Below are 22,432 nucleotides of genomic sequence, written 5' to 3'. Positions count from 1 at the left end.
CCACTGAGTAAGGTCAAGTAGCCTTTATCTTCATTTTGAACTTCTGAACTTAAGATATTTGCCAAAGAGGACTTCTCTGGTGGCACAGTGGTTAAGAATCCGCCTGCCAATGCAGGAGACACGGGTTCAAGCCCTGGTCCGCGAAGATCCTGCATGCTGCGGAGCAACGAAGCCCATGCGCCACAACTACTGAGCCTGCGCTCTAGAGCCCACAAGCCACAACTACTGAACCCACATGCCGCAACTACTGAAGCCCGTACGCCTAGAGCCAGTGCTCCGCAACAAGAGAAGCCACGGCAATGAGAAGACTGTGCACCACAACGAAGAGTAGCCCCCGCTCACCGCAACTAGAGAAAGCCCGCATGCAGCAATGAAGACCCAATGCAGCCAAAAATAAATAAATTAATTTATTTAAAAAAAAAAAAAGATATTTGCCAAAGACCACTGCTAATCACCAATAAAAAACACGTATGGTTTCCTTTGTACTAGGTACTAGGCTAAGCGATTCAACTGCAGGCACTGTGCCAAGGCTTTTACAGGTACTTTCTCATTTAATCATTACAATTACATTCTGAGGTAGGTACTCTTATTTTCCCATTTAAAGGATGGGGAAACTGAGGCAAAGGGAGGTTAAGTAACTTGCCCAATGGTATTTTCTCATTATCACTTGGACCAGGAGCGCCTATAATGGTTATAAAAATCTGTGTGCAACTTTTTATACCCATTTTATTCAAATAACAAAAAACTAGAAAACAAAGCAAATTTTCACAATAGATGAAACTGGTAAATCCATACAATGGAATACTACTACTCAGTAACAAAAAGGAGCACACTACTGATACATACAACATGGATGAAACTTGAATGCATTTTGCTAAGTGAAGGAAGCCAGACTCAGAAAACTACATATTGTATGATTACATTTATATAACATTCTGGGAAAGGAAAGACTATAGAGACAGAAAACAGATCAGTGGCTGCCAGGGGTTGGAGATGAGAGGAAAGGCATGAGTACAAAGGAAAGTGGAAATAATTCGGGGTTATGGAACTATTCTATATCTTGACTGTGGTGGTCATTACAAAACACATTTGTCAAAACTCATTCAACTGTACACACAAAAAAGGGTGAACTTTACTGTATATAAATTATACTTTAATTAACCTGATGTTTAAAAAAACTATAAAAACAAACAAAAATATTGTGCAAGGTTCTAAAAAGTACACAGCTTAATCAAGATTCCATTGCAGAGTTTCCTATACTTGCTGTCTCCAATTTTTCTTCCTCTTAATAGATTTTGTGTAGTAAAGTGTAAGATACATAGAGAAAAGTGCACAAATCACAAGTATGCCACTTAATGAATTACAGTAAGGTGAATACACCCACATAAAGACCACCCAAATCAAAAAATGGAACATTACCAGCCTCCCAGAAGTCCCTCTCCTCAAATCACTATTTGCTCCTTCTCAGAGACAACCAATCAGCCTTCTGAGTTCTAACAACATGGATTTAGTTTTGGCTGTTTTTGAACTTTATACAAATAAAATCACACAGTATACACTGTATCTGGCTTCTTCTGGTCATCATTATGCTTGTGAGATTCATACACATTGTTGGTGTGGTGGGAATTTACTCATTTTCAGTGCTGCATAGTATTTCACTGTATGATTATACCATATTTTGTTGTACATTCTTTTTTTTAAAAAAAAATTATTAATTTATTTATTTTTGGCTGCATTGGGTCTTAGTTGCAGCACGCAGGCTCTTCGTTGCAGCGCGCAGGCTTCTCTCTAGTTGTGGCCAGAGCATGTGGGCTCTATAGTTGCATCACGCGGGCTCTCTAGTTGTGGCGCACGGGCTCAATAGTTGTGGAGCATGGGCTTAGTTACCCCACAGGTGGGATCCTAGTTCCCCGACCAGGGATTGAACCTGTGTCCCCTGCACTGGAAGGTGGATTCTTAACCACTGGACCACCAGGGAAGTCCCTTGTTATACGTTCTAACACTGATGGACATTTGGGTTGATTCTGCTTTGGGGATATTATGAATATCACAGATAAGAGCAGAAATAGATATGTTTGGTATATACCTAGGAGTGGAACTGCTGGATCATACAACTGCTAGATCAACTGCAGGTATACAAATGTTCAGCTTCATAGATAACTACCCAGCCAGTTCTCCAAAGAGGTTGTACCAATTTGCATTACCTGGTTGCTAACCTTGCCTACACATTACCAAGACTCTACTCCAATGTCTAGTCAACATCACAAAATGTAACATGTCCAAAACTGAATTCCTGATCTCCCCCAACAACCATCATGAACGTTGTTCCAACTACAGGCTTTCCATTTCAGTCAATGACAACTTCATCCTTTCAGCTGCTCAAACCAAAATAAGTCCCCCTTGACTTCTCTTCTTTACCCATCTCTAATCTGTCAGAAAATCATTTATTCTATCTATATCCAGATTATCACAATTTTTCACCACCTCCCCTGCTACTAACCTGATCCAAGCCACCATCATCTATCATCTGAATTACTGCAATAACCACCAAACTGGTCTCCCTGCTTCCATATTTACATCCCTGCAGTTATTCTCCACAGAGCAGCCCAAGTAATCCTTTGGAAACATGTCATATCATGTCACTTCTCTACTAAAGACCTGCTATGGCTCCCTACTTCACTCCAAGTAAAAGTTAGAATCTTTACAGTGGTTTACAAGACCCTTCATTTCCTGCCCCCTTTAACTTTCTAACCTCCTTCCCCCATCAGCACCACCTGGCTCCAGCCACATAGGTCTCACTGCTGTTCTTTGAACCGATAAGGTCCTCCGTGACTTTGAAGACTTTGCTTTAGCTTTTCTCCCCACCTGGAAGGCTCCTTCTTAGACATCAACTTGCTAAACTCCCTCACTTTTTCAAGTTTGCTCAAGTGTCATCCTCCCAATGAGACTTATCACGAATTATCCTATTTAATACTGTACCCACGTAGCCTCTCCATTTCCTTGCCCCATTCTCCTTTTTACTTCTTCCCATTCCATTCGTCATGTTCTAATATACTATATAACTTATTTTTTCATTTTGCTTATCGCCTTTCTCACAACAAGTCCCCAACCAATGTAAACTCTAGGATCTTTGTTTTATTCCCTGATGTACACTGGGCATGTAGCAGACGCTCAAATATTCCTTGTATAAATAAATGAATGTCCTTTTTATCAGCAGAACAAAATAATTCTTAATACTATTGCAGCGTACAGATATCTTTCTACAAGTCCTCATAATGTGGAATTTTAAAAATTCCCAGCCTTTACAAATAATTAAGTGATGACAACCCAGACAGTCAACTAAGAGAGGGTAGAGACTGAAACACCTCTTTATGGGAAAGCAGAAGAAATTTCTGAGAGACAATATGAAACTTCTGGCCCGACAGTCACCCCAATAGTAGGGCTGCACCAGCTACCTGTCAAGTACCTGTGGCACAGTTTTCTAGAATCACCGGAACCAGTTTTGGTTGTAGACAGTTTTGCACAATTTCCCAGTCATCCTTAAAAAGCTGACCTCCAATGTTTATTTTCTTTTAAGCAAACAGCAAAATCCAATTCTACACTCGGTCGTGCACAGTCTTTATAAAAGAAAGGAGTGCCCAGCATGTTTCACTGAAACCCTGACGTCCTTTAAGGGACTCCCCTCTTTTTCCTGTTATCCAACCCTGAAGAACGGGTGCCTGGTTCAGCCCTTCCACGGCTCCAGCCGCTCCTCGACAGCTCGAGGCCCTTCCTCCCCAGGATCCTGCTGTCATTAGTCAAGGGATTCTTAGAGGTTACAGCGGGTCCGGGCAAACACCCGGCAGGGCATTGGAGCAGCCAGAGTCCAAGAATGTCATCGCGGCCGCATACACCCGACCTGCCCCGGATCCCGCCCCGGCCACTCCGTGCGCGGCCAGGTCCTCCCGGCGGAAACCCACCTCCGGCCAGGAAGGAGCGCAGCCAGTAGAAATCTCTGCGGGCAGCTGGCCCTCCGGCTCCTGCCGCCTGCGGCATCGCGGGAGGTGGCTCGGCCGCTGCCAGGGCCGCCGCCGCCGCCATCAGGACCAGGGCCGCGTCGGGAGCTTCGGTCGCCAATTTATAACCCAAGGGCCCTCGCCATGGCCAGAGCAGGCGGTGACAGGGCACCGACCGCCGCACGGCGGGACGGAACACCACGGGCGGCGCGGCGCTGGCTGATGGCGTAGGCCAGGGGCGGGGCCTGGGTCAAGGCCCGAAGCGGGAGTCGCCGGGGCTGGACGCCTCCCCCCCGCTCCCCAGCCTCGCCCCGCATCTCTACTTCTGGCCTCGCTGTGCAGGCGTCTTCTGTTACAGGCGGAAGAAGGGAAGCATGGCCAGCGAGAAGGTCCTTCCAAAACCCACCACCTCAGAAATCTCTCCCCCGTCCATCAACCCATACTGATCATCGATCGACATGTAACCGTCCATCGGGCTGCCTTCTGACCTCCCCAAAATGAACCCTTTGCAGAACCAACCTTTGGTTCCTCACTCTTTCCAGGAACTTCTGAAATTGCACTGTCTCCCACCTGATCAGCTCTGCCTTCTCAGATCTTATCGCTGAACCTCACATTCTGCCTCCCTAACAACCCCCCCCCCCCACTAAGCTTCTATTCCACCCCCAACCCCTCTGCCAAAGAAATAATTGCTAAAGCAAGTTCTTCTTTCTTTGGGGCCCTACGAATTACACAAATACTTCTGCCTTGCCAGGACTTTCTGAATCTGTGCTTTGTGCTTAGCTCTCAAATTCCACCGCTCTACTCCCCACCAACTCCTAAACTCTCAGGAACCTCCCAGTTTCTTCTCCCTGACCCCGCTGTATTACAAGACTATTTTTTTTCAAACCACCCCTTACCCAGCACTATTCTCTTACTCTGCGTCCCTCATCACCTCCAACTTGAGCAAAATTCATTCCTATTCTTTGTGACCAAAGTTGTTCTGAACTTTTATCCTCTTTTTCAGAAATTACCTATTATAATTTTCGTTAATACTTACTCCAATCTTCCCTATTATTGACACTGGTCCCCACTTTCTCCTTCTATGGATATGCCTCTGCAAGGTGTTTCTAGCCGACATTTATCATTAATGATGAGTCCAGATTTCAAATTTATTTTTTCCCATGTTCCCAATATTCAATTTCTACCAGAAAATACAGACCCATATAATATCATTATTAATAATTTGCATGTCTAATGTGAAGAATTGAAAGCTCCCAAAAGTGGGGATGGTTGCACAACATTGTGAATGTAATTAATACTACTGAATTGTACACTTAAAAATGGTTAAAAGAGTAATTTTATTTTTTATTTATCTTTTTTTTGGCCCTGCGGCTTGCGGAGTGACCAGGGATTGAACCCGTGCCCCTTGCAGTGGAAGTGCAGAGTCCTAACCACTGGACTGCCAGGTAATCCCTGAAGTATGTTTTATTACAATAAAAAAGTACAAGAAAAACTTCCCTAAGGTTTTTTGTTTGTTTGTTTGTTTGTTTATTTTTGGCTGATTTGAGTCTTTGTTGCTGCGCACGGGCTTTCTCTAGTTGTGGCGAGCAGAGGCTACTCTTTGCTGTGGTGCACGGGCTTCTTGTTGCGGTGGCTTCTCTTGTTGCAGAGCTCAGGCTCTAGGCGCGCGGGCTTCAGTAGTTGTGGCTCGCAGGCTCTAGAGCGCAGGCTCATAATTGTGGCACACGGGCTTAGTTGCTCCGCGGCATGTGGGATCTTACCAGACCAGGGCTCGAACCTGTGTCCCCTGCATTGGCAGGCGGATTCTTAACCACTGCGCCACCAGGGAAGTCCCCAGGTTTTTTTTATGTAACAAAAAAAAAAGAGAAAGGTCTATGCTTTCATATTACGTAACTAGCAAAGCTGTTCCAGCTCCTAGTGCTAATGTGTATTTTTCCCCTGTCCTGTAAGCTGTACTGGTATCTCTTCTAATCCATTTCCGTTTCAAATGAGATGCACCTTACAGATTTAATTTATCACGTAATGGCCCTCAACTCCAAAACTCAATCCAGACCTAGGATGGAAAGTTTATACACATGATAACCGACAAGTCTAGTGACTTAAACATCCAATTATTTCTTCTCTACTCAGCTGGTTACAACTAAACTACTCAACCTACAGATGTTATTACACTCACTCTCAGAGATCTTACCCAACCTCAGAGTTTTAAATACCATTTATATGTAGTCATTGGGATGACTCCTAATCTCCAGCCCTTCCCACCCACTCTCCAAATCTATTGATCCATATTTCCCACATCTCCACCTGTATATCTAACTGGCATCTATTTATCATATCCAAAACTAAATTCCTCATCTTCTTTCCCAAACTTGCTACTCCTGCAACCTTTCCTCATTTCATTAAATCACAACTCCAACCTCAGTCCATAAACCTTGAGTAATTTCCTAATTAATCTCCCTGCTTTCTCTTGCTTCCTACTTTCTGTTCCTAATATGGCAGCCAAAGCAATTCTTTAAAACCTAAAACAAATCTTGTCACACCTTATCCACAAACCCTTCAATGGCTTCCCATATCACTAGGGGGAATTCTTAAAATGGTCTACTGGTTTCCTGTTATATCTCTGGCCTCAACTCCTAGAACTTCCTTCAGTCACACTGGCTTCTTTGTTCCTCATAAATACCTGGCATGATTCCCTCAGGGCCTCTGCACATGCTGTTCTTTCTACCTGTACTACTTTTCCCCTAGATATTCCATGTAACTTCCTCTTTCTATATCCTTCTTCAGGTTTTCCACAGATGTAAGCTTCTCAAGGAGGCCTTTTCTGGCTGTAATATTTAAAATTACTACCCACTCCACCCTCACCCCTACCAAAACTCACTATCTCTTTTCTCTCCTTTAATTTTTTCCACAGCATTTACCAGTGCTTATAATATATATAAAATGTTTTTATTATTAGTTTCCCCCCACTAGAATGTAAGCTCCATGAAGGTAGGAATTATCTGTTTTGTTCATTTGATATGTCACTTGACACTGAATAGATGATATACAATGGTGGCTCTACTTAAAGACCAAGCCTTTCTATGTCTGTCTTTCACTGCTAGAATATCTAGCAACTAGTGGCCAGAGGCTAAAGAAATGGAGAAAAGTGAATCCCTTCCCTCAATGAATGTACTATTTCATGGAATGAATGTGAACCTATTAGTAAAATAAATAACATACACAAATAAAAAGTAGGGATGCAGAAGAAAGACAGACCATGTTTGTCAGAGATCATGAGGGAAGGAGGTAATTGAACAGGCTTTTGACACAGCCAAGCATGGGCCAGGGCAAACACACATACATGTATACACATGCATGCACACGTGCACATACACACACACATACACACACAAATAAGGAAACTCAGCTTGGTCAAAGAACAAAGAATTGTCCAGTTTGCCTGTCTTAAGATTCTTGACCCCCTCTCCTTGACTCCCCAACACTTGTATGGCAGACCACTGACCAATAACATTAGAGAAATAGGTCAAGGTTATATCATGAACAGTTTCAATCTTGGGCTAAAGAGTTTAGACTTAATTTAGTGGCTAATAAGAAACTGGTGACAGCTATGTTTTAGAAGAATTAATCTGGGAGAGATGAATACAATAATTGGGAAGACAGTCACTGACAGATCTGACTGTAAAGAAGCCAGTTAGGAAGCTTTTGCAATAATCCAGGCAAGAGAGTTGGTGAGAGCATGAAAACATAATCAGAAAGAAAATGGATGGAGGAGATAGCACCTTCTGGGCTTGCTAAGGAATTAAATATGGAAGGCAAGGAATAGGATAAGTCAAAACTGATGCAAAGTTTTTTGCTAGGGTGGTTAAAAGACTTGATGGACCATTAACAGAAGAGGGAAAACAGAAAGCGGGACTGGTTTGGGACTTCCCTGGTGGTGCAGTGGTTGAGAATCTGCCTGCAAATGCAGGGGAGACGGGTTCGAGCCCTGGTCCAGGAAGATCCCACATGCCACGGAGCAACTAAGCCCATGCGCCACAACTACTGAAGCCTGCGTGCCTAGAGCCTGAGCTCTGCAATAAGAGAAGCCACTGCAAGGAGAAGCCCACGCACCACAACGAGGAGTAGCCCCTGCTCACAGCAACTAGAGAACGCCTGTGCGCAGTAACGAAGACCCAACAACGAAGACCCAATGCAGCCATAAATAAATAAATAAATAAATTTAGAAAGAGGGACTGGTTTAAGGCACAAAAAGGGGATAGGAATGTTGGCACAAACTGTAAAGATGAAAATATACAAAATACCAAAGGACAAAGGTTTGGCAAAGGTTTTTGGTTTTGTTTTTGTTTTTTGTGGACCATTTTTAAAGTCCTTATTGAAGGGACTTCCCTGGTGGCACAGTGGTTAAGAATCCACCTGCCAATGCAGGGGACACAGGTTTGAGCCCATGTTGCAGAGCAACTAAACCCGCGAGCCACAAGCACTGAAGCCCGCACGCCTAGAGCCTGTGCTCCACAACAAGAGAAGCCACTGCAATGAGAAACCCACGCACCGCCACGAAGAGTAGCCCCTGCTCTCGGCAACCAGAGAAAGCCCACGTGCAGCAACAAATACCCAACGCAGGCAAAAATAAATATATATATTTTTAAAGTCTTCATTGAATTTGTTACAATGCTGCTTCTGTTTTTTTTTTTTTTTTAATATATTTATTTATTTATTTAGGCTGTGTTGGGTCTTTGTTGCTGCGCGCGGGCTTTCTCTGGTTGCGGCGAGCGGGGGCTACTCTTCGTGGCGGTGCGCAGGTTTCCCTTATTGCAGAGCACGGGCTCTAGGCGCGCGGGCTTCAGTAGTTGTGGCTCACAGGCTCTAGAGGGCAGACTCAGTACTTGTGGCACACGGTCTTAGTTGCTCCGTGGGATGTGGGCATGTGGGATCTTGCCGGACGAGGGCTCGAACCCATGTCCCCTGCATTGGCAGGCGGATTCTTAACCACTGCGCCACCAGGGAAGCCCCTGCTTCTGTTTTATGTTTTGGTTTTTTGACCATGAGGCATGTGGGATCTTAGCTCTCTGACCAGGGATTGAACCCGCACCCCCTGCAGTGGAAGGCGAAGTCTTAACCACGGGACCACCAGGGATGTCCCAGGCAGTTTTTTTTTTAAATATGGGCAATACATGAATACCATATAGACTGGATATAGCAATAACTACCTAAAAAGCCTTCTTTGGGGACTTCCCTGGCAATCCAGTGGTTAAGACTCCACACTCCTAATGCAGAGGGCACAGGTTCTTTCCCTGGTAGAGGAACTAAGATCCCACATGCCGTAGGGCGCGGCTTAAATAAATAAATAAATAAATAAATGTAAAAAGCCTTCTTTGAAAGCTTCACCCAACCCCACACATACCCCGACGTTTCATGAAACAGGGGTAAATCAATGTGCCTTTTATTATTATTATTGTTGTTGTTGTTGTTGTTGTTCGCGGTAGAAAAGTCTTTTTTTTTTAATTTTTATTTATTTATTTATGGCTGTGTTGGGTCTTCGTTTCTGTGCGAGGGCTTTCTCCAGTTGCGGCGAGCGGGGGCTTGCGGCGAGCGGGGGCCACCCTTCATCGCGGTGCGCGGGCCTCTCACTGTCGCGGCCTCTCTTGTTGCGGAGCACAGGCTCCAGATGCGCAGGCTCAGTAGTTGTGGCTCACGGGCCCAGTTGCTCGGCGGCATGTGGGATCTTCCCGGACCAGGGCTCGAACCCGTGTCCCCTGCATTGGCAGGCAGATTCTCAACCACTGTGCCACCAGGGGAGCCCAGAAAAGTCTTTTATTATATTAGTCAGGCCCCACCTGGCCTGGCCTAGACCTGGGCGCAAGAGTAGCTGAGAAGAGCCCATCCCCCTCCCTACTACTCCAGCTTCTCTTTGTCCTGCTTCTGCTCCTCCTCCAGCACCAGGGTCCGTTCTCGCGCTTTCACCCGCTGGACACCCCAGTAGGTGACAAACAGGATGGCCAGTGTGGTCTGGGGGAACCCTGTGAGTAGCAGGCACTGGGCGACCAGCTCTGTGAACTCAAGGCTGCTCAGGCTTACAAGGTTGTACATGATGATGGCCCAGAAGTTCATGGCCCCAAAGATGGCTGAGACCCTGCGGGACATCTGCTCCCACAGAGAGGCCTCAGTTTGCGCTAGGGACCCCCACTCTGCCAGTTTCTGTACCCAGAGCTCAAAGTTGAGGCCAAAGCAGTTAAGACATGACCACAGGTAGGCATTATCACAAGGCCCAAGCCACAGAGTGGTGATGGCAAATGTGGCCACATTGGCCCCCAACTCTGGAATCACCGCAGAGTGCTCCCCACCAATGTGGTCATACATGTACTTGCAAAGCCAGTTGTTGATGCCACTGTCAAAGTGCGACTCCACGAAGACATAGAGCTGTGATGCACTTGGGAGGCTGGGGAGGGTCCAAGGGGTTGCAACGGTGTTGACGATGCTGAAGAAGATGGCCGCCTTCACCCACTCATATACCAGGTTTGAGTAGGCTAGGCCAGACGGGGACAGGGGGTCGTCCCTGCCTGGGGGGCATTACACCTTCCCCCAACCCCCACTCTGACCTGGGCCTCCCAAAATCCAGGGGAGGCCCCATTTTAATAAACATTGTCATGGACCTTAGCTATCTTTATTTTATTTATTTATTTATTTATTTATTTATTTATTTATTTTTGGCCACACTGTGCGGTTTGCAGGATCTTAGTTTCCCGACCAGGGATCTAGCCCGTGCCCCCTGTAATGGAAGCCCAGAGTCCTAACCACTGGACCACCAGGGAATTTCCTTAGCTGTCTTTAAGTTAGGCTAGGTAGTCTCTTTTAGACCACAGATCATTCACGTTTATTTACTTATATTTACCAGGAATAAGCATCATATATCACAGATGCCTTATAGTTTAAATAATTTTGGAGTCATATATAATTTATCTGATATATAACACATGATCTTTGCTCCTTTAGTATCATTTGTACACTCTTTTATATGGTTTGTTTTTTTTTTTTGGCGGAGCTGCACAGCTTGTGGGATCTCAGTTCCCCAACCAGGGATTGAACCTGGGCCACGGCAGTGAAAGCCTGGAATCCTAACCAGTAGGCCACCAGGGAACTCCCTGATTTTTTTTAAAAGCATACTTTGGTTATGTTTTGACCTTAGGTAATTAGATCTTAAGAAATTGCATAAGATAAATATGATTCTTATTATTTTTGACTCTAGAAATAATATTAGATATGCTTAAGTTGTGCCGTCAGCTTTCCATGGCTAGTGTACAGTTGAAAAAGTTTGTGAACATGAGGTAAAGTTTAATCAGGAAAGCAGGGATTTTAGGAAACAGCTTCAGGTTTCTTTTTTATTATGGCATTAGTAATCTGGTATTCAAAAAATGAAAAGTGACATTTTTTAGTCAAATCTTTTTCTACAGTCCTCCAAAGCTGTACATTAAATTTCTAACAGAGTATAGTGAAAAAGAACAGAAACATTGAATGTCTGTTTCTCTACTTAGTAAGTAAGTGATCTTTTTTTCTAAATTTTATTTGTTTTTTGGCTGCCTTGGATCTGCGTTGCTGTGCATGGGCTTTCTCTAGTTGCAGTGAGCGGGGGCTACTCTTCATTGTGGTGCACCGGCTTCTCATTGAGGTGGCTTCTCTTGTTGCGGAGCACGGGCTCTAGGTGCGTGGGCTTCAGTAGTTGCAGCACACGGGCTCAGTAGTTGTGGCTTGTGGGCTCTAGAGCGCAAGCTCAGCAGTTGTGGCGCAGCACGGGCTTAGTTGCTCCGCAGCGTGTGGGATCTTCCCAGACCAGGGCTCGAACCCGTGTCCCCTGCATTGGCAGGCAGATTCGTAAACATTGCTCCACCAGGGAGGTCCTGTAAGTGATCTTAAAGACAATAAATACCTGATATTCAGTTTCTAACCTGTAAAAATATGGGTGATCCCCCAGATATGATATGGATATCAAATAAAATCACTTAGACAAAGGACCTACCACAGTGTACAGCACATAATATGTGCTATATTCCTTTCACTTCCTTAGTATGTGCACCCCTAGACCTGCAGAACAGATCATTATTCGTTCAATCCATACATATTTACTGTCCACCTACTGTGTGCCAGGTGTTATGTTAGATGGTCAAGCTATGAAAATAAGATAAAATTCCTACAAAGACTTTTGTAAGAGAGCAAGCAGTTACAAAAAAGTAAGTATAATTTGTCAGTATCTGTCCAGTATTAGGGGTATGCATAGAGTACTATAAGGAACAAAGAGGGAAGAGACCAGTTCTATTGGGGTGGGGTTGTGGGGGGAAATTAAGAAGACCTAGAGAGTTGAGCTGAGCCTTGAAAAATGAGTAAGAGTTTTCTGAATATTTCAGAAGAGGAACTACATCATCTCAGTGTAGTTACAATTAGATATAGCAATGAACTGGAAATTATTTAGAGAACTGATTTAATTTATTTTTGTTGTGGTTCATCACGTATTTCTTGTACAGGTGCTAGGCATCAAAGATACAGTAGTAAATAAAAACTTGGTCCCTGCACTTCAGGGAGCTTATAGTCTAGTGGGAAAGAGATCTTAATCAAGTAACCACAGAAATTTATGTAAAATTTAAACTGGAATAAGTACTTTGGGGAACTAAGTTCCCACATGCCGCACAACGCGGCCAAAAAAAAAAAAAGACCATAAGACAGGGATTGACCTAAACCAGTTTAGAGAAGCCTTCCTTAAGGAAATGATGCTTGAACCCAAAGGTGAAGAATGACTAGGGCTTAACTGAGGAAAGGAAAAAGAAAAAGCATTCCAGAAAAAAGAAACAGAGCTTATGGTGGAAGAGTTTGGTGTCTTCAAGGGTCTGATCACAACTTCAAATACATTACCATGCTATGTCCTTCCAGTCTTCAGGCAGGTCACTCACATTGACAAATGTGTAAGACAATAGAGGGAGCTGCTAGACTGAAGAACTGTAAAGTGCTTGCTTTGCCTAAAATGAAACTTTTCTGCAAATGAAATTTACTGGTTTACAAGAGTGGAATTATTGGTTTGTAATTACAAAAGAAAGCCACTGAGGCTGGAGTGAGAAGAACTAGGATGTTTGTGATATAAGATGAGATAGAGAAATAGGTCAAGTCTGACAGGCACTGGCAGCCTTGTAGCCCCTGTAGGAGTCTTGACATTATCCTAAAGCAATATGAAGCCAGTATTAAGCTGTGGCTGACATGGTGAGGTGTGTATTTCAAAATGATCATTCTGCTCATGGCTTGGACAATGGAATAAGGACAAAAGTGGAGGTGAGTACACTAGTGCAAGATGTGGCAACTGGTCTAGAGTAAAGGCCATGGGAGTGGAGGGAAGTAGATGGATTTGAGACACACTGAAGTGATGAAATGGACAGAACATGGTGATGGATTCAATTAGGGGGTGAGGAAAGGGAGATAAAGATAATTCCTAGGTTCCTGGTTTACATGACTGGATGGGGAATTCCCTGGCAGTCCAGTGGTTAGGACTCCGTGCTTCCACTGCAGGGGGCATGGGTTCGATCCCTGGTCAGGGAACTAAGATCCCACAAGCCACGTGGTGCGGCCAAAAAGAAACCCACAAAAAACGCCACTGGATGGACTCACTGAGGCAGGAATCACTGGAAGAGGATCAGTTTGTTGTTGCTTTAGGGCAAAGCGGAAGGACAGGGGAGAGGATGAGTTGCTTGGTTGGGACACACTGAGTATGCGGAGGCCTCAGAGACATCCAAGAGGAGATATTAAAGAGTAGAATATATAAGGAGCAACCCGGGCTGAAGATATAATATTAGTAAGTCAAGCCTAAAGAGAGAGAGTGAGAACCTAGACCTCAGCCTTGAGTAACTGCAACACCTAATGGCCAGTTGGAGAATGATGAGGCGGTAAAGGAGTTAGAGGAGTAGCTAGAGATGTGTGTGGGTGAGGGGGTGGAGGGGTAGGATAGAAGCCAATGGAAAGAAGTGTTTTAAGAATAATGTAGGGACTTCCCTGGTGGCGTAGTGGATAAGAATCCGCCTGCCAATGCAGGGGACACAGGTTCGAGCCCTGGTCCAGGAAGATCCCACATGCCGCAGAGCAACTAAGCCCATGCGCCACAACTACTGAGCCTGTGCTCTAGAGCCCACGAGCCACAACTACTGAGCCCATGTGCCGCAACTACTGAAGCCCACGCGCCTAGAGCCTGAGCTCCGAAACAAGAGAAGCCACCGCAATGAGAAACCCACGCACCACAACAAAAGAGAAGCCCCCGCTCTACACAACTAGAGAAAGCCCGCGCGCAGCAACGAAGACCCAACAACGAAGACCCAACGCAGCCAAAAATAAATAAATAAATTTATTTAAAAAAAATAATGTAGTATTGGAAACGTTGAGTTTAAGATGTCTATGAAGGATCTAAGCTGAAATATTCTGGGAATTCCCTGGCTGTCCAGTGGTTAGGACTCCGCACTTCCACTGCAAGGGGCACGGGTTCAACCCCTGGTCGGGGAACTAAAATCCCGCAGGCGCGTCCAAAAAAAAAGAAAAGTCTGGAGCAATGGGATTCAGTCTAGAGAGATAAATTTGGAAGTTTGGGGCATTTACGTTACAACTTAAAGCCATGTTTATTTAGAAAGCATAGTATAATGTGCAAAGACATTACTCAATCAACGGTAGCAATTGTTATTCACACACTTGAGCAATAATAACACTGATGGATTTACTTAGTGTTTTTCTCTGAGAAGATTAAAAACACTTTGGAGATATTATCCAATTGCTTCTGTCAGTCAGTATTTGACCTGTCAGCAATATTTATTGAGAGTATTATAGTATTAGGTCCTATAAAAAGATAAGACACAAAAGAAATAGAAGATATGAGTCTTACTCTTAAGCTTTCACATAGTTGGGGGAACAAAATGTTGACATATGCAATACTAATGAGCAGAGTCAAAATTACATAATCAGTGAGTACAAATTAATAAAGTTCAACACTATTCTTCATGAATGCTGAGGAGAGGTGATAATTCAGAGTTTATCTGTGTTTGGTGGGGTTGTTTAAGAACAATTTCCTGGAGGAACTGAGTTGTCAGTGGATTTTTTTTTTTTAAATAAATTTATTTATTTATTTAGTTTTGGCTGCGTTGGGTCTTCGTTGCTGTGCGCAGGCTTCTCATTGCAGTGGCTTCTCTTGTTGCGGAGCACGGGCTCTAGGTGTGCGGGCTTCAGTAGTTTTGGCACAAGGGCTCAGTAGTTGTGGCTCGCGGGCTCTAGAGTGCAGGCTCAGTAGTTGTGGCGCATGGGCTTAGTTGCTCCGCGGCATGTGGGATCTTCCCGGACCAGGGCTCAAACCCGTGTCCCCTGCATTGGCAGGCGGATTCTTAACCACTGCGCCACCAGGGAAGTCCCTGTCAGTGGATTTTAAATAATAGAATTCTACAGATGATGAAGGCCTTAGAAACCTTTAAGACAATGATAACTATTTTTGAAATATAAGAGGAGGGAATGGGAAAGGGACCCACAGAGTCCCAGCTTTGTGTGAACCTGTAGTAGGTGCTTTCCATTTTCTGTCAGGTTTAAGGTATTGTGACACTGTGAAGTTTATCAAGAAATTAGCCTCATTTGTGCAAATATATAGAATTACATAATCGCAGTCACAGAGTTTAAAAAGGACCTCCGAGAGGCATTTATTTATTTATTTTTAAAATTTTTGGCTGCGTTGGGCCTTCGTTGCTGCGCGTGGGCTTTCTCTAGTTGTGGCGAGCAGAGGCTACTCTTCATTGTGGCGCGCAGGCTCAGTAGCTGTGGCGCATGGGCTTCGTTGCTCCACAGCATGTGGGATCTTCCAGAACCAGGGCTCGAACCCGTGTCCCCTGCATTGGCAGGTGGATTCTCACCAGCTGTGCCACCAGGGAAGTCCTCTGAGAGGCATTTAACAAAGTTTCTTGAGCTATTGGGTATCTGCTTTGTGCTAAGTCCTGAGCTAGCACTGGGAATGTAAAAAAAGGAAGATAAGTCCTTTGAGAGACATACAGTTTGGTAACTGGAGTGGAGTGTGTCAGAAGTGCTATGACAGAGGTCTGGGGCTGCTGCAGAAGCAGTGTGGAGAGAGCTATGAAGCTCCTAATTCCGCCTGGGTTATTACATGAGGCTTCACAGACAAGGAGTTTTGTGAGCTGGGTTTTGAGGGATGAAGATAAGTTTGCCAGGTTGGCAAGAATGAGAATAATGTAGAGGAAGGAGAGGACGGAACCGGAGGGAGAAGGACATTCCAGGCAGACCTGTATCTGTCCCAACTTTTTCATCCCCTCTATTCACAGAGCTGGAGAAAGTATGTTTGTTAGAACAGACTCACCAAATAATCAAGACAGCTTTAAATGAATTCTCAGAGGGGAGGAAGAAAACATTCAGGAATAATTCAGTCAGTTGTTTTTAATGTGCCTACTATGTAGAGGTCACGATGTGTGAGGCAACGAGAAGGAAGAATCAGAGCGGAGCAGGTCCCAGAATGTCTCAGGTGAAAAATGCAAAAAAAGAGGTCAGGAACACAGCACAGTTCTTCAGGGGTTAGAGATAATGGGCTGCAGTTACAGAGCAAAACCTTCAGGGCTAGGGACTTCCCTGGAGGTCCAGTGGTTAAGACTCCGTGCTTCCAATGCAGGGGACGCAAGTTGGATCCCTGGTCGGGACACTAAGATCCCACATGCCACGGGGTGAGGCCAAAAAGTTAAAACAAAACAAAACCAAAAAAAACCCCATTCATTCATGGCTGGAGAGTCAGCTTTGGAAGTCTTCGGCTGGACCAGGCGTCTCGAAGTGCTTGCAGTGCCAAGAGGGGTCTGAAGAAGGAAGCATCCAGAGAAAGAAGATGGTGAAGGCATTTTGGTTGGACTTATAGGAGGAGAACCAGGATGGCCTATAGGTGTCGCAGAATTCCAGGACTGAGGAATTTCAAAATGTAGGGGGAAAAAAAGAGAATGAAGCTGTGTTGTGAATGTAACGTCAGGAGAGTAGGTCAGTGGACTCAGAAATAAACAGATGTTATAGGAACAAGAAACAGCAAGAAACAGAATTTGTCGTGGAGAGAAATAGGGCTAAAGGTAGATGGGAGAGCAAGGTCAAGCAAAGGCATGACCTGGGCATGATAAACATGGACAACCCCTAGACAGCAGAGAAGAAGGTGCTAATGAAGTAGAGACTGAAGATGCTAGAAGGAAGGGCTCATTAATGTAGTAAAAACTGCTTAAATAAAGTAGCATGGAGGGACTTCCCTGGTAGTCCAGTGGTTAAAACTCTGCACTCTCAATGCAAGGGGCCCGGGTTCGATCACTTGTTGGGGAACCAAGATCCCACCTACCACAACTAAGCCTGCATGCCACAACTACTGAGCCTGGGCACTGCAACTAGAGAAGCCTGCGCATTGCAATGAAGACCCAGCACAGCCTAAAAAAAAAAAAAAAAAAAAGTAGCATGGAGACTAAGCTAAAGGGCACAAGATAATGGACAGCCCCATAACAGGGAAGAAACTTCAGGTAAGGAAGGAAATTGTGCTGTTGAGCAAGGGAGGGAAAGGTTAATAAGAAATCTATTGTGATCATCTTGTAATGTATAGAAATACTGTGCACCAGGAACAAACATAGTGTTGTAGGTCAATTACACTTCAAAAACAAACAAACAAAGAAACTCATAGAAAAGGAGATCAGATTTGTGGTTACCAGAAGTGGGGAGTGGGGGGAGGGGGGAGGGGGAATTGGGTGAAGGTGGTCAAAATGTACAAACTTCCAGTTTTAAGATAAATAAGTACTGGAGATATAATGTACAACATGATAAATATAACACTGCTGTACATCAAATGTAAAAGTTGTTAGGAGAGTATATCCTAAGAGTTTTCATCACAAGGAAAAAATATTGTTTTTTCTTTTATTTTGTATCTATATGAGATAAAGCTTCACTAAACTTATTGTGGTCATCATTTCATGATGTATGTAAATCAAATCATTATGCTGTACACCTTAAACTTACACAGTGCTGTATGTCATTTATATTTCAATAAAACTGAAGAAGAAAAAAAGAAACCTATTTCTTGAGGGCCTTTTTTTTTTTTTTGGCCGCAGCACTTGGCATGTGAGATCTTAGTTTCTTAGTTTCTTATTTCCCTGACCCCTGCAGTGGAAGGGCAGAGTCTTAGCCAGTGGACCGCCAGGAAAGTCCCTTGAAGGCCTCTCTTGACAGCCTGGGCTATGGGCAGCTTTGGAGGTGAGGCATAGGAAGGCTTAGAACAGGTCCCATGGCAGGAGGATACTCAAAATCTTCCAAAATAGGGATTGCTGAGGAGAAATAAAGACCTCAGGCAGATTTAGGTCTTAAGATTTCAAAGCTGGCTAAGGCTCCCACAGAATTCTGCCGCTTGCAAGCAGCAGAGAACATGAATGATGGGGATATAGAAGTCAAGTCAGGGTGCTTCCAGGTTGAGTTTGGGAGAGGTTAAGCAGACAAATGAATTAGTGGGTTGGAAAGCTTACCATTAAAGTTGCTGGACAAGGCATAAATGGAGAAAATGGCCTGTCTTGTCATAGGAAGTAGGGAAGGAGTTTTCACCAAAACCATACTTGATCACACTCAAGTTCTTGATTTGATATACGGTCCTTTTGGAAGCTGACTATATTATAAAAGATCCTGTTTCATTATCATAACTAGACTATATCTTCATGCTCTACAGTTACTATGAAGGTATGCTAATTTTTCCAATTCCTTCCAAAACCAATTCTGGCAATCCCAATTTTTTTTTCTCCCTCACAGTATCAATTTGATTTCCTCTTCCACCTTCTCTACTGAGGTGTCTTTTGGTTTGTACCTACCATGTATTGTATGTATCCTGTGTATTCTTGACAATCTTTGGATTCAATTTAGAAGCTTGAGTGAGAAGAAGACCTTAAGTCTGTGTCTGCCAGTAAACTGACCAGTAAATACCAATTCCTGCAAACCTGCTCCGTGCAAATTCTCTGAGAATTCCCTTGGGTCTTTTCTACTTTAAGTTTTCCTTGCTCTCTTGGACTCCTAGCAGAATTGACTGCGTTATATCTTTTTCAATGCTGAGCTATTATTGCAGGTTTATCTTGCCCAGCCTCCCCTGCTCTTCCAGGACCTTGTAGATTGTAGTGTCCCAGGTCACCAAGAGACTATTAACGTTTTCCTACCTACTATTATATTATTTATCTATCCCTGCTGTTTTTATAGAGAATCATAAGTTTGCCTTTCTTATTTGTTTGTACCATTTATACTACTAGGAATGTGTAAGAGTTCCTCATCAACACTTAGTATTGCCAATTTAAGAAATTTTTCCAATGGAATAAAAAAGTTTTTTTTTTTTGTCAATGGAGATTATATTCCTTAGGAAAGAAACCGTGTGTGTGTGTGTGTGTGTGTTTGTGTGTGTGTGTGTGTGTGTGTTTGAGGGGAGTATATATTTTTCCCTAGGACACTGCCTAAGGTAATTAGTAAGCAGGGCAGCTAAGATGAAAGTACAGTTATGTATTTAGGAAGCTATATAAGCACAGTTCCAATACTCACCTTATGTGTATTTTCACATCTCTTTCCTAGAGAGGTGTTTGGAAATAAGACAGGAATTCTTGTTTTGTTATTAAGAAAGAATAGATAAGGATAGTGGGAAATTGCTTAAACATTTATTCTTTGATATTGAGGACTGGAAAGAATTGCATTTTTTTTTTTCTCCTTGGGTAGACACCTCATGTTATTGTTTAGCTTCCCATGACTTGTTCAACCTTTTAGTTTCTGTTATAATTATCAGACCCCTTTTCTAACAGGTTCAGATGGACATGACGTTGCTAGGTGCTATGTTTAAGTCTCAGATGCCAAGGTGGCTTTCAATGTCATCTACATGCTGATGACTTCCAAATTTGTTTTTCCAAGCTAAACTTCTTTTCCAAACTAAAAATTGTCTCAGACTTGGTCAGTGGGAGTTATCTTTTTTTTTTTTTTTGATGGGCACTTACAGTTTCCAATTTTTTTTACCATTGTGAAATACAGTGAAATTGTTGTGTTGCCACAGACACAAACCTACCTTCAGGGCCTTTGCACTTGCTCCTTCCTAAGCATAAAATCTTCCCCGGTTTCCTTCCTTAATCTCTTTCAGATCTATTCCATGAGCTGATCGTTGTATTTAAAATTGCAGCCTTCCCCATTACTCCCTGTCCCCTTCTCTGCTTTTCTTCCCCTCCCTCTGACCATCACCATCTGACACACTATATGTATTCTGCTTTCTAGCCTTTTTTATTCTCCTGGCCCCGTTCCGTGATTGAATGCAAGCACCACAAGAGCAGAGGTTTCATTTTGCTCACTGCTGTTTCCCCAAAGTATGGAACTGTGCCTGGCACATGGTATGGACTCAACTAATATTTATGGAATGAAGAGAATAAGCATTGCCATGGTCATTTTTTTTTTAATTTATTTTATCTGTTTCTGGCTGTGCCTGGTCTTAGTTGCGGCACATGGGATCCTCGTTGAGGCATGTGGGATCTTTCATTGCGGCGCACAGGCTTCTCTCCAGTTGTGGTGTGCAGGTTTTCTCTTCTCTAGTTGTGGTGCGCAGGCTGCAGGGCACGTGGGCTCTATAGTTTGCGGCATGCGGGCTCTCTAGTTGACGCCCACGAGCTTAGTAGTCTTGGCGCGAGGGCTTACTTGCCCCGGGGCACGTAGGATCTTAGTTCCTTGACCAGGGATCGCACCCGCGTCCCCTGCATTGTAAGGCGGATTCTTTACCACTGGACCACCAGGGAAGTCCCACCATGGTCATTTTTCTACATCTTTGTGTGATTTTCCCATTTCAATACTTTTTTAAGTTAATCATTTCAATTAATTGACAAAAGCCAGGATGTTGCTATTACATGATAGTCTTTCTCCTTTTGTTCTTTAAGAAAATCAAGTTTTGGTCAAACTCTGACAAGATATTAACAATTAGGCTTTTGGAAACATTGACTGAGAAGAGTCCCATTTTTCAGATAAGATTTATTTTAAACACCACATTTCTTTCTCCAATCAATGTATTTATCTGACTGTAGCACTGAAAACACTGTAGTGCAGCCATTAGTTTGTTCTGCTTGCAAACCCAGAATGTGTTCCTCCTGGGTAGGAAGCAAATTGCATTCAACTCTGTAGGCCTAGCTTCTAACTCAATAATAAGTTTGAATGAATCAATCACTGAGAAAGGTTGAAAGTTTAGGAATCTTTCTCAAAAGAACAATCTGGTTATGCTTATTAATGCAGGTATAACAAAGAATAAAAATTATGTGCAGAATGGGGGTAGAATGGCGTGGAAGGCAATGATAGAAGGAGTCTTTCCCTTCCGTTGAAGTTTGACCTGGGAGGAATGATTGTTCCATGAACAGCATTTTCCTTACCACTGTGACTCCACTGAAGATCTGGATTCCCAGGTCTGTTTAATAACTGACTGCTGGAAGAAGCAACAGCCATCAAACACTTAGGGAGAAATTCAGATGCCCCAGTCAGTCTTAATTTTGGCATAATGCTACTGGTTATTCCTCCTAATGATAAAAACTTACTTCTTCCTGTGCCTTCATTTCTTCATCCATAAAGTGAATACCGCCAAAGTACGGGGGCAAATAACTCACAAAAATGTTATGACGACCTTTGCAGACATCAAGCTCTGAGTCAAGGGAACACAACCCTCCTCTGGCTTCTCTCTAAGGTGTTGAGGGCAGTTTTCCATTGCTTGCGACGCAGATATGCCTCAATGGTGTCATCTCTGACCTGGCGTCCCATTAATGTACCTATAAACATTCAACTGAGAGACCCTAAAACTTTTCTCTCAGCCCGAGAGTCCCTCGGAGAAAAGATAATGACAAGAAAACGTTGACAACGCTCCCCCTCTTCAATACTCTCCTTTGACCTTAAAAAAAAAAAAAAAAAATGTCAAGAGAGAGGAGGGCCAAGGGGAGGGGTAAGGGTCGAGAGAGGAGTCCAGCTCCAGTTTGGGGAAATCCAGCTCGCGTTTTGCCGCTCGCTCAGTAGTGCAGGGTCCAGGGAAGGCAGAGCCCCAGCTTCGCTCCCTGAGGTCTGTCCTGGGGAGACAGTGCTGCTCCGGGGGGCTGACCTGGCGGGGAGTGGCAGCGCAGTCCGCTCCCGCGCCGCTTTGTGCGCGCAGCCGCTGGGCCCTCAGCTCCCGGGTCTGCCCCCCGGGACGCCCCCCTGCCCCGCCCCAGTCATGCAACTCTACCTGCCTTTCCGCTGTGGACCTTTGGGAAGCAGTCGCCCACCCCGGGGGCTCGGGCCCTGACCCTGCCAGGAGCCGGTAGGTGTTCGCCCGGGGCCCGCCCGCGCCCCTCGCGCCCGCCGGGGCCCCGGGCTCCGAAGTTGTGGGGACGAGCGCAAGTTGGAAAGTTCGCCCGAGG

General features: G+C 44.2%; 1 protein-coding gene across 2 annotated transcripts in view; it reads right to left on the bottom strand.

Annotated features, from left to right (window-relative positions):
- The window catches only part of LOC133096167 (DNA replication ATP-dependent helicase/nuclease DNA2), an 89,115-nt gene extending 84,944 nt beyond the window's left edge, over positions 1–4,171 (bottom strand). For both annotated transcript variants that reach the window (XM_061197652.1, XM_061197661.1), the window contains exon 1: positions 3,960–4,171. In XM_061197652.1, the coding sequence (XP_061053635.1) occupies positions 3,960–4,080 (121 nt within the window). In that variant the 5' untranslated portion in view covers positions 4,081–4,171. The remainder of the gene's footprint in view (positions 1–3,959) is intronic.
- Positions 4,172–22,432: the final 18,261 nt, after the last annotated feature.

The sequence above is a fragment of the Eubalaena glacialis genome, chromosome 1 (assembly GCF_028564815.1).
Source record: "Eubalaena glacialis isolate mEubGla1 chromosome 1, mEubGla1.1.hap2.+ XY, whole genome shotgun sequence".
Lineage (NCBI taxonomy): Eukaryota > Metazoa > Chordata > Mammalia > Artiodactyla > Balaenidae > Eubalaena > Eubalaena glacialis.
Note: the sequence above shows the minus strand (reverse complement) of the source record. Positions and strands in the feature narration are given on the sequence as shown.